Source organism: Sceloporus occidentalis, unplaced genomic scaffold, assembly GCF_023333645.1.
Source record: "Sceloporus occidentalis isolate IW3139 unplaced genomic scaffold, rSceOcc1.0.p SCAF_5, whole genome shotgun sequence".
Taxonomy (NCBI): Eukaryota; Metazoa; Chordata; class Lepidosauria; order Squamata; family Phrynosomatidae; genus Sceloporus; species Sceloporus occidentalis.
The window spans coordinates 49,787,936-49,800,256 of record NW_028316985.1 but is presented as its reverse complement, the minus strand read 5'-3'; the positions used below and the strand labels follow the sequence as shown (position 1 = coordinate 49,800,256).

Below are 12,321 nucleotides of genomic sequence, written 5' to 3'. Positions count from 1 at the left end.
TGCATTGATCCTCCCTCAAGACCAACTTAAACACCAACTTAAGCAAACATTTCAAACAAGCTCATTACTTTAGCACTGCCATTTTTCTTCTCTTGTGTGATTTTTTAGCATCTTTGCCTGATGAAGAAGCCAGTGAACATTGAATGCTACTATCATTATGTATTTTGCACTTTTTGGTGTGCCTAATAAAGGTATCATTGGGCTGTCTGTTTTGGATTTTGTTATATTTTCCTGTATGCTCAACATCGTTCGCTCTGAATACTGTAGGTTCCTTTCATCTAACAAATTTTCCTGAAAGATCTTTGCTGTGAATGAAGCAAGATAGAGGAGGCAATTGAACCTCTGACATTTGTTCCACTGGTCTGTTACATCAGTTTGTCATGAGCTGTCTCTTTTTTAATCCAGCTTTGCTCAACTTTCCAAAGAACATCCCACTTTGTGGCTCCAGAGAGTGCTTCTGAAACTACTACTTTAATCAATTAGGTGCTGTAATTTATCAAGACAGTGTTTTAATTGGAAAGTGAAATGTGCCTTGATTAATGGGTGAGGTTGGCAAGAAAAACAAAGTTTGAGGAACTTAAGAAGAGCTTGGCACCATGTAGTATACAGATGGACTGGCTGTGTCCCCCCACCACCACCACTACAATCACAAATACAGTAAAAAGAAAATTTTAAAAAGGATGCTTCATCCAATTTATATTCATCATGAATATGTAGTTTGCCTTTTAGGAAAACAACACAAACCAAAACTGAATGAAGGTGATGCTCTTCAATTGAAATCAGGGTCACTGTCTTTAAAATGCATCTTTCACAGTATTGGTGGCCTTTTAAAAAGTCATTCGACTTTGTTTAAAAAATGACATGGCATGCTAGTATAATAGGGAGTTTTCTGTACTCCCATGCTCACCGAGGAAGGGAATATTAATGACAGTGTTTCTTTCAGCAATTTTTATTATCTTGCAAGTAATCTTATACTGAAGATGTACTGCCCCTTTCACTGCTTTCTAACCTACAGTTATACCTGTGAATAAAGAAGCAGGGGAGGAAAGAGGAGAGGAAAGGAAAGAATCTAGCCACCAAATGGCAGAAATCATTTTCTTAGACAGTGCTCGAGGTACAGTCTGGCATTTTCTCTTTTCTTTGAAAGGCTTTGAAGTGATGAGGTTAGAAAAGAAATGTTATTGCAGTGTGGACAAGAGGTATGGGGCTTAAGAGGCTAGGACAGTAGGTTTTATGGAAAAGGGTAATGAAGCAGAAATAGACTTTTGCTGTTGATATGAAGTTTACTGACTGGTCTCTTCAATATGGTTCTCTCTAAATCTCTGCCAGGAATGTTTGGGCTTAGTCCATAAGCGTGTTAAGAAACAGAAAACACCTATTGTATTAAACCACAGCTGTTACTGCCAGCAAATGTGTTGAAACAGTATTGTAAATTGTGTACTGAACAATGTTGATAATGTATCCACTACAGTGCAGGCCCTTAGACAAATGTTTTTTGAAAATTCCTTGAAAATTATTTTTTCTTTTCCATACTGTTCTTTTGTAGTATTAAGATAAATGACATTTAAAAAAACCTTAGTGTTTTAGTGTGCTGTCGAAAATTTATTTAGGTTTTTGTTTTGTTTTGTTTTATAACACATTGTTCCTCTTTCCTCTGCAGATGATACTCAGGGAACGTGGGGTTTCCCCATGAGCCAATATTTAAAAGAAGAGGGATGGTTCTGTGGTCGCAATGCCAGAATGGCAGCCTGCTTGGTACAGTTTCTTCTATTCCTTTCTGATTCACTTGCAAATCTAGAGCTGTGTGTTATACTCCACACTGTACAGAATAGGGATAGGAATCATCTGGCCCTCTAGATGATGTTGGGCTGTAGTAACCAACAGTCCCAGGCCCATAGCCAATTGTGAGGAATATTGGGAGGTGCAGTCTAGCATCACATCTGAAAGGGATCAATGATTTCCACTGCTGGTACAAGATAATGTTATTAATGGTGTATTCATGATCACCTACAAGGAATTTTCAAAATCATCCAGTTTCTCACAATGTGTCACTGTTACTGGTAGGAAATACTGGGCATAAGTAAAAATTTAACCACAGTTTAGTTAGATTAACTAACAGTCCTAAATGGACTGTTGACACACACAAAAAATATGAATGTAACTTTTCACCACAAAAAAGAGAAAGAAGACATAGAAAATAAATTTGCTAAAGCTTTGAGTATAACCATAAGAAAACAAGGTATTTACAGTGTGCATTCCAGTAAGAAAATTAAATGTAAAGCTTTATGTATGGGAGAAACTTTTTTATGTTTTATTGAGGTTATGTGTTAACAGGTTATTTTACTGAGGTTATTTGTTAGGAAGGAGTGCATATGTAAAAATCAATTACTATCCTGTTTCCAACTCTGTAACATTTCTGTTTTCATTTTCTCTTTCATGGTTTGTAGACATGAATAACAATCCACTATCACTACAAGGTCTGCATCTCCTCCCTCCATACAATTTTATTTATACATACACTGCCCAGGTTAAGCTTTGTGTGCAGACCTACACATTCAGCTTAATGTACATTATTCTGTGTGAACTATAAATTCAGTGGAGACCAAAATTGTTCATTAGATTAAGAAAAAATACTTCAGAATATAATGTCTAGTGTCATTTTAGCTATTTGCAGTTGTAGATGGTATACATTTCATTATAATTGTAAAATCTAGATCACCGTCTTAAATAACATGTGGTGATGATAACACATTTCAGCCCAGAGTCTCATTTTTATACCACATAATCTGTCAATAGGTTATTTTTCCTTTATGAAGTCTGTATATAATTTTTTTAGGTTTTTTTAAAAAACAAAACCCACAGTACCTTTTTTTTCTGTTTAAAGGCTTTGGAGCGAGTTGCAGTTGGACAAGTGGTGAGTAATGCTGTGTATTTAACCTTCTAATGACAAAGCCACTTTCTCTCCTTGAATACTTTGAATACATGACCTTGTGCTGAACTTGTAGTTTGCTGGAATCGAAGAGCTGGGTAATAGCAAAGCTTGCATCAGAGGCAGATTGATATTCTGCATCAAGACCGTGAAATTGCACTTCTATTTTTTGCTCTTCATAAAGTGAAGATAAAATATAATTTTCCACAGCTAATTAACAGTGATTGAAATAGAAACAGCATATATTAAAGTACTCTGAATATCTTGCACTTCACTCTTAACTTTATTCATTGTAGTAGCTTCCTTTAAAGTGAAGAGGAATTATTTGAGGCTACTGAATAACCGCATTGGGACTTACTGTAAACTGTTTTTGTTCTTCCTTATGTAAATGTAAAATAAAAACACATTTTCTGAGTCAGAAGATGTATCAATAATATGGTAATTTTTTTCATCTAAGAATCTAATGGAAATTTAACTGAAGTATGTGACCTAGTTGCAGCCCATTTTCTATTCATTTCTCTTTTTCCAAGAGTTCATTTGGATTTCATGAACGCCCTTTTTGAGCTTCCCACTTCTGTAATAGTCTTGCTTCCACTAGCTCACTGTTGTAGGCCATAGAACTTTTTCAAAAGAGACCCTTGGGTTGACCAGTGACTTTCACCAACCTCCACTTCATATCCTAAAACATAGTGCATAATTTTGTAAAGAACACAAGATGTGCACATAATTGCTAGAAACATTTCCTGAAAATGGAGTGTAAGCATTCATATTTTTGTGAAATACATTTAATGAGACACATTGTATTATTGAGCTACAAAGTGTAATGATATACGACTGAGCAATAAAGTTAGAATCATCCAACCTGTTGTATTACCCATCACCATGTATGGATATTAGGGTTGGACAGTGAAAAAAAGGAGATAGGAAGAATATCAACTCATTTGAGATCTGGTGCTGGAGGAGTGTTGAGGATACTGTGGACAGCTAAAAAGACAAACAAATGAGTTTTTGAACAGATCAAGCCTGAATTCTCTCTGGAACACACGACAACAAAAATGAGGCTGTTGTACTTTGGCCACATCACAAGAAGGCATGACTCTTTCAAAAATACAATAATGCTAGGGAAGGTAGAAGGCAGCAGAAAAAGAGGAAGGCCAAATGGATACACTCAATCAGGGAAGCCACAGGCCTGAATTTGCAGGACCTATGCAGAGCAGCAGGGAACAGGAGGTCTTGGAGATGCCTATCCACAGTCACCATGAATTGTGATTGACTTGACAACAACAAACAACAACAGCAAAAGAGTACAGATTAAGGCTCAATGCAGACCCCCTTCCAGATTTTTGCAATGGCCTGTTTTAGTTGATACATTACCACATGGAAAAAGCAAACAGACACCACTTTGTAGGCACTCAGCTTCTATTGCTGCAATTTGAGCTACTTAAAGTTGCACACTCCAATCAATATGGTCTTTTTTCCACATTGCTGTGCATGCATATGTTTGGTGTCTGTTGATGGGGGGAAAATTGGGCCTTTTGTGTTCACAGGGTGGTGGAAATCTGTTGCTTCCTAGGGTAGAGATTTTATTCCCTTTAGTTGGGCATAATTTTGCATACTTTCTATGTAAAGTAATCAGAATTCATAAAACCACATTTAAAAAAAAAAGCAAACATACCCTTCTGTTTTCATTTTTTTTATAGTTGGGTAGCTGTGTTGTCTCATTGCTGAATGTTCAGTTCTTGCCATAAGAGTTACTTGTTGCTGAAATGTTATTTCTCAGTTTATAGCCTAATATTGAAATAACTTAAAAGCCATATTGTACATCATAAAATTAATTTTCTGCTATTTGCCAAGGAACATAGTGGTCAGATTCAAATGTCTTACCACCCTGGACCAATGAACAATCTCTGGATATGTTTCTTAACATTAGTCTTACAGATCTGAAGATATAAAAAGGGGAGAATACTGAAAGGATTTGCTTTGATTTATTGCAAATGTTTGGTTTTGGCAGTACTCCCAATATTCTTTGTTTTCAAATCCCCATCTAATTTTTTTTCTGTGGATACTTCAAATAATTGCAGTGCTATTTATCAGCTCTTTGGGTATACATACACAAACTGCACAGCTACTCAGCACACCAAATTTACAAGTCACTGTATCTGTTAACCTGGTGACTTTGGCAAAGATTACTTGAGGGAGATAAATTTTCCCCTACATTAAAAAGACATGCAAAAAAAAACACATGGTTCATTCTTAAATGCATGAAGTCCTTTTAACACACTACAGTCTTTTTAAAGTCAGAATGTGTATATCAGGAAAGGAAAGTGAACTGTGTGGAGGGGAGCATATGCAATTCTTTAAAAAAACGTTTTGCCTCTGACTTTAGAAAAATATTACACTAAATGGGTACATTCCTACTTTAAACCAACATAACAAAGATTAATTTGGCCTGTAGGGCTTTTTTCTTTTAGCCTTTGTTCCAGTTCCCCTCAGTGTTTGCGGTTTCCTGTATTCCCCCCCCCCCCCCCCAGTAATTATGGTTACTTCATTATATTTCTAAAGAACAACACTTTAAGATGGAAATGAGAAACTTGCTAGTAACTTATTGGGTGGAACAAACCAGTAATTAGTTGAAACCAGCCAACTATTTTCACTGTTCTAGTTGTGGTGTCTGATTCCAAGTAAACTTCCTGCTGTTTGATTCCTTGCAGCTACCTACAGAATCATTGTTTTATCGAGCTGTACTGCAGGTTATTGTAGAAGAAGAGTATGGAGTCAAAAGAAGGTAGTGTGCTGTAATTACACATATCGTTAATGAAAGACCTTTCCCTCCTTTTATTCATGTTGTTGGTAGATCCCAAAAGTCATGCACATATTGAAAGAACAGCAAACTTTTAATATCCTGGTTAGATGAAAGTGTCTTTTTGACTCTTCAGGTATATAAATCCAATTTGAACTCTGCATTTTCTGTTGAAGCTAGCTCATATTTTAAATTACCAGTAGCTTTTCATTAAACCAATTAGTGGTAAGGAACTGGCGAATTAGAATCATAGGCAGGTTACAGACCGCCTGTTTGGGGCGGGCTGCACCCGCCCCTTTCCCCGGGGTATCGGGGCCTCAGTAGCTAGACCGGCAGCCGCTGAGGCCCCGATCCGCCACTTTCCAGGCTGTGGGGAAGCGGCAAAAGGCCGCTTCCCTGCAGCCTGGAAAGGGGTGTCCTTGGGGCTTCAAGCCCCAAGGACACCCCGCGGCGGCGGGGAGGAGGAGAAAGGGGCCGCTTGGCCCCTTTCTCCTTTGGTCCGCTGGGCGCAGCCGTGTAAAGGCTGCGCCCAGCGGACCAAACGGAGCTCCTTCCTGCTCCGCGCTAAGGGCGCACTAAGTGCCCTGGCGCGGAGCGAGGACGTCACGTCCACGCCGCCCCATATAGAGGCGGCGCGGTCGTGACGTCCTCATGGCGGCGGCCGTGTGGAACGGCCGCTGTCATTTTGTGCGCGCAGAGCGCGCACTAGGGTTAAGGGGTGCGGAAGCACCACCCCTTTCTAACTATAGTACGTGCTCCGCGCGTACTTTCCTGCCCGTTTGTAACGGGCCATAGACTCTTAGAAGAGTCGGAAGAAACCACAAGGGCCATCCAGTCCAGATCCTTGCCATGCAGGAACTCACAATCCAAGCACACCTGACAAATGGCCATTCAGCCTTTGTTTAAATTACATAGTCTTTTCTGTACTAAACTTGGCCAAGCCAGCTCTTCAGAATGAAGATGGTATATGCAGTGCCTGCTTGAAAAGCAGGTAAATTTATATGAAAGAATAAATAATTATACTACTATGATACAGCCAGCGTGGTTTAGCAATTTGAGCATTTGGCTACCACTCAGGAGATCATGGTTCGAATCCCCGCTCAGACGTGGAAACCCACTGGCTGACCTTGGGCAAGTCACATGCTCTCAGCCTCAATGGAAGGCAAAAGCAACTTTCTTCTGAACAAATCTTACCAATAAAACCCTGTGATGGGGTTTTCTTACACTTGCCATTATTTGGAAATGACTTGAAGGCACACAACAAGAATTCATTGTAAATCATCATTCAGATAGCACTTGAATCTATCAAATCTATCAAATGCTTAGTTGTTCATCATCTTAATTAGAAGATAGTACGCCATCCCAGTCTTCATTTAGATATGTTTTTGGTACCAAATAGATCTTTATTATTATTATTATCTTGATTTCCACGAATGATTACCTTTATTGGGAGAGGGGGAATGTAACCAATTTACTGTTGATCAATCTTTCAGTGACTTTTGATGTCATTGATAATTATTGGACTATTTCATAGGCCTGGCAAAGTGTTTTATGATGGTACTTCCACCGTTAACATCTTCATACTTACAGGGCTGGTTGTATGGAGTAGAAGGGATGATTATTTGTTGTAACTCTGACAGTTTTCCAAGGAGTGCCACAAGGGACTGTCTTGTTCTCGGTGCTATTCAACATCTATACGAAGCCATCGGGAATAGTCAATAGAGCACTGTGCAGTAAGTATGCTGGTGCTACTTAACTGTTTTGCTGTCACAACAGAATCAAAAGAGACTGTGCAGGTCCTATACCAGGGGAAGGAATATTACTGCAGGGTTCAGTGTAACTTTGGGGACCAGCCCATAGCAAATGGTTGCAGAAGGTTGTTTTGAAATGGCAATGGCTACACTCTGGAGTCTCAAAAGGAGATGGAAGTTCTGAGACATCACTTGTAGTTTTCCAGATTGACAACCATTATGTGTTGTGGCTCTGCAGAGTTCTGGAGGAGCCAAAGGTCACTTAGTAGCACTCCAGAGCATTTCTATCCAATATCAACATTTGGGTGCAGTGGTAGACTAGATGGCCCCAATAATTTGAGAGTGAATTTTGTTAAGGTGGATGTCTGATGGGTGTGGATTTTCCAAATCCATGAATAGTTTGGCTGTTCTGGCTAGGTATTCACTCTTGAAGGAACTGGCATATAGGTTGGGGCTTCTTATAGAACCATCTTCTAGAACTATTACTGCAGGCCTAAGCAACTGAATTGAGAAGGATTGCCTTTAAGAAGTTTTGGCTGATATGTTAGCTGTTGGACTTCCAGGTCAAGAGTATGGTAGCTGTGTTCACTCATGTATTGATAACCTCACATTTCAACTATTGTAGTGTGTTTTATGTGGGATTATCCTAATTAATGTCATGCATGTCACTGTGTGACATATACAGCTACTACATTTTATTTTATTTTATTTTTTCGCATCTGCAGTGACACTCAGTTTGCTTCTGGGCTAAGTTTAAGATTTAGCTATTATTTCTAAAGTTCTAAGCAAGCTGGCTCTGGAATAGCTGATATAATGCCTTTTTTCATACAGACCTATGTGGATGCTCCATTATCCATTGTGTGTGCCAGGAAAGTAACAAGCAGAAATACTTTTTTTGTGGTAGTATCCTCTATCTGGAATATTCTATCCCTATAAATTAAACATCTACCAACAGTAAAGTACTTCAGGCAAATGTTTACTTTTAAAAAAAATATACTTCAATATTTGATTTGTGATTCCTTTCATTTTGATTTGATTTAATTTATTGCCTGCTGAATATGTTCAGTCTTTTTAGTTAACTTGTCTGTCTCATTTATTTATATACTTATATTATATTGTAAGTATTGTACACTGCCTGGATGTGCTACATATGACAAAAGATATGAAGATGTTTTTAAATAAATGGAATAAACAAATAGTCCTTATGGACTTTAAAGTGAAGTTCAGAGCATGTGACTTTCCCATGATCAATCATAACTGAAATAGGCTTTTAAGTTCTTCCTGTCTCAAATGTTTCCTTCTGGCATTTAAAACTAAACTGCTTATGAACAATTCATTTGTGGACCTTTTCATTTGCACAATTGTAACTGTTCCAGTTACAATAGAATGCATTTTGTTTTATTTGAATTCCTGATGTATTCAAAAACATTTGCACAGTTCCTTAATCATTCAAATATGTTTCAGTCATAGAATCATAGAATTGTAGAGTTGGAAGAGACCACAAGGGCCATCCAGTCCAACCTCCTGCTATGCAGGAACTCTCAATCAAAGCATCCCTGACAGATGGCCATCCAGCCTCTGCTTAAAGACCTCCAAAGAAGGAGACTGCACCACACTCCAAGGGAGTGTGTTCTACTGTCGAACAGCCCTTACTGTCAGGAAGTTCCTCCTAATGTTGAGGTGGAATCTCTTTTCCTATAGCTTGCATCCATTGTTCTGGGTCCTGTTCTCTGGAGCAGCAGAAAACAAGCTTGCTCCCTCCTCAATATGACATCCCTTCAAATATTTAAACAGGGCTATCATATCACCTCTTAACCTTCTTTTCTCCAGGCTAAACATCCCCAGCTCCCTAAGTCGTTCCTCATAGGACATGGTTTCCAGACCCTTCACCATTTTAGTCGTCCTCCTTTGGACACGCCCCAGTTTCTCAATGTCCTTTATGAATTGTGGTGCCCAGAAATGGACACAATATTCCAGGTGGGACCTGACCAAAGCAGAATATAGTGGTACTATAACTTCTCTTGATCTAGAGACTATACTTTTATTGATGCAGCCTAAAATTGCATTGGCCTTTTTAGCTGCCGCATCACACTGTTAACTCATGTTCAACTTGTAGTCTATTTGGACTCCTAGATCCCCTTCACACGTAGTCTCGTTCAGCCAAGTCTCCCCCATCCTATATCTGGAGGGTTTTGCAGTCCTTCAGATGAGGATTTTGGGGTGCAACGGGGCCCATAAAAGCAACCCCACTATATCGATACAGGGTAGAAGTGCAGCACTGGCTATATTCCATTATAACCATAATATTATTAAAAGAAAAGATTATTAAAAGAAAAGAAAGAAGACTATCTCCTGAAACACACAGGCAAATTGATGCAGTATCAGGCCATGTTGGGAGTGTGCCATTTACATGATGTATGCCCTGAACGCGGCTTGAAACTGCACCAACACCACACCAAACCAGAAGAGCCAGGCCAAAAAGGAGTGGATAGAATCCTCTTCTTCCGGCAGCCTGGTTCAGGACCATGGCAAGGGCCCGGATCAGGAGTGTGACTATGCAGTTGCCACGGTCCTGGTGCAAAGAGCGCCGGTGCAGTCCTGGCACAGTCCTTTTGGCCCATTTGCTTTGGCCCTATGACTAGGTCAGGCCTGCACAACATATGGCCTGTGGGCTACTTGTGGCCTGCCAATGGATTTTGGGCAGCCTGCTAGGATCTCAGGGCTTCACCTGTCAGATTGTCAAGGGTTAAAGTCAGCACACTGGGAAATGCTTAGGTGTGTGTGTGTGGCTGACAAAGAGCATCAAGCCTGGGAAGGACAAGGCTGATCAAGCACAGCAGATGCTCATAGCCTCAAGGACACTTTGGTGCCTGTGTGCACTTGTGCCTGGCTGATGAAATACCTGGCTGGATTGCAAAGGGGAACACTTTTGGATGTAACACAGGAACTCACTGAGTTTGGGAGACCACATGGTCTGAAGGCTATATAAACTCAGGGGCTTCCAGTAATTGCTTGTGGGTTGTTAGTAGGAGTTGGTATTTGTTTGTGATCTGTATTATAGCACTGTAAATAAAGCACTTTGGGAGACTTGGCTTGTCTGGTAGTTTATCAGCTGAAGCCTGGCATCGGTTGCTGAGAGTCCCCGGAGGTTCCTGCATTTCTTCAGTTCCTGGAAGACATCCAGTTGCTGTTATCTCTACTGGGAGCTGGAACCACGTTTCTGAATTTGCCAGCTTACTCTGCCATAAGCCAACATTGGCTACAAGGCTCAAATGAGTTGCTGACATCACCACCACCCAGCTTTCTCCCAGGAAAGAGCCAGGCTATGGAGGATGGGCGAATGCACACTCCTCAAGCTAGGCTTTCTCCCATGGAGACGGCCAGACAGAGGAGGAGGAAGATGGAATTAATATTAGTAATATTAATTATAATTAAAATCTGTCCATGGCCCGGAGAAGTTTAGCCTTTTTCAAGTTTGGCCCCCAGCTATGGCCACGTTGTGCTGGCCTGGTCTAGGTGAAACAAAGTAAGTGGAAGGAATATTTTGAAAATTTATTGAGTATAATAGTTACAGTCAGTCCTCCATATCCATGGATTCCGTATCCACAAGTTCAACCATTCATGGCTTGAAAATATTTTTAAAATATATAAATTCAATAAAGCAAATCTTAATTTTACCATTTTATATAAGGGATGCCATTTTACTATTGCACTGTATTTAACGAGATGACCAACCATGGATTTTGGTATCTACAGGGAGTCCTGGAACCAAACCTCAGCAGATACCAAAGGGCTATTATATATATTTAAAAAGACCACTGAGGTAAACAATTATCACAAAAACTTCCATTTTTTTCTGGTAATAATTAATTAGTATCATGAAGTAATATAAATATTATTTTATGATTTAAATGTTATACTAATGCCTTTAGTTGATGTATAACAGTTGTACTCAAGCTTTTTAGCCTTAAGATCCCCCCTTTACATCTACATGCAGACACCGTGCCCCCTGCCACTAAGTGTAGTGTCTGAATAAAAATATTTTGTTTATTTAGTGTGCATATTTTCACTTGTACATTCATGTATATTCAAAATTTAACATTTTGTAAGTAAAAAACATTGTTCAAATTAGAACGGTTTTATTTAAGTAAATTCAGTATCTAACTCAACATATGTGTAAATTTTACACAAAGAAAAGTTTGAGAAGAGGAGGAGGAGGAAGATGGATCAGATCCTCCAAGTCCTGTGCCCCCCTTGAACAACTCTCATATCTCTCTGGAGGTCCCGCCCCACTGTTTGCAAGCCATGTATAAAAATGCACATCGAGGAGTTACTATATAGCCTATTAGTGTAATAAGAAAAAATAAATAAATAAATAATTTTATTATTTCAGTGATCGCAATATTGGGAAAGTGTATTCCAAAACATCTTCCTTCTTGGATTATGTTAGGAAATCTTTAAAAAAGCTTGAACTTGACGAGTCAAAGGTAAGTAGCTGATTATTCAGTGTATGTGACTCTAATAAAGTGCAGATTGCTTCCATGTATTGTTTGCTAGCAAATTTAAGCTTTTGAAATGAGACAGGTGATTCTGTTTTATGGGAAGTAATAATGAGATCTATTGTAGATCTAAGTTACAGATCAATGCCAAATTATAGCAAGTTGAATATTTATTTGAGAGACAGTCCTACATTCCTACAATGGTTTCATTATCTATTATAACTATATTTTTTTAAAAAGTTATCCACTCTTAAATTTTTTTAATGTTTTTGAAGTGTGAAGGCAGGGAGGACAGATTGAAAAGGGACCTAGGCTATCAAGAGCTTTTTGCCACCTCATCTT

The 12,321-nt window shown here is 39.1% G+C and overlaps 1 protein-coding gene across 6 annotated transcripts in view; it reads left to right on the top strand.

Moving 5' to 3' along the window:
* Nucleotides 1-12,321, top strand: part of METTL25 (methyltransferase like 25) — a 51,043-nt gene that overhangs the window by 28,523 nt on the left and 10,199 nt on the right. For 3 of the 6 annotated variants that reach the window (XM_089524016.1, XM_089524021.1, XM_089524019.1), the window contains exons 6-10: nt 1,016-1,114; nt 1,661-1,755; nt 2,885-2,914; nt 5,641-5,714; nt 11,874-11,967. In XM_089524016.1, the coding sequence (XP_089380142.1) occupies nt 1,016-1,114; nt 1,661-1,755; nt 2,885-2,914; nt 5,641-5,714; nt 11,874-11,967 (392 nt within the window). Of the gene's footprint in view, nt 1-1,015; nt 1,115-1,660; nt 1,756-2,884; nt 2,915-5,640; nt 5,715-11,236; nt 11,304-11,873; nt 11,968-12,321 lie in introns of those variants that run through there. The other 3 variants (XM_089524020.1, XR_016281227.1, XM_089524018.1) reach the window with 3 other exon arrangements.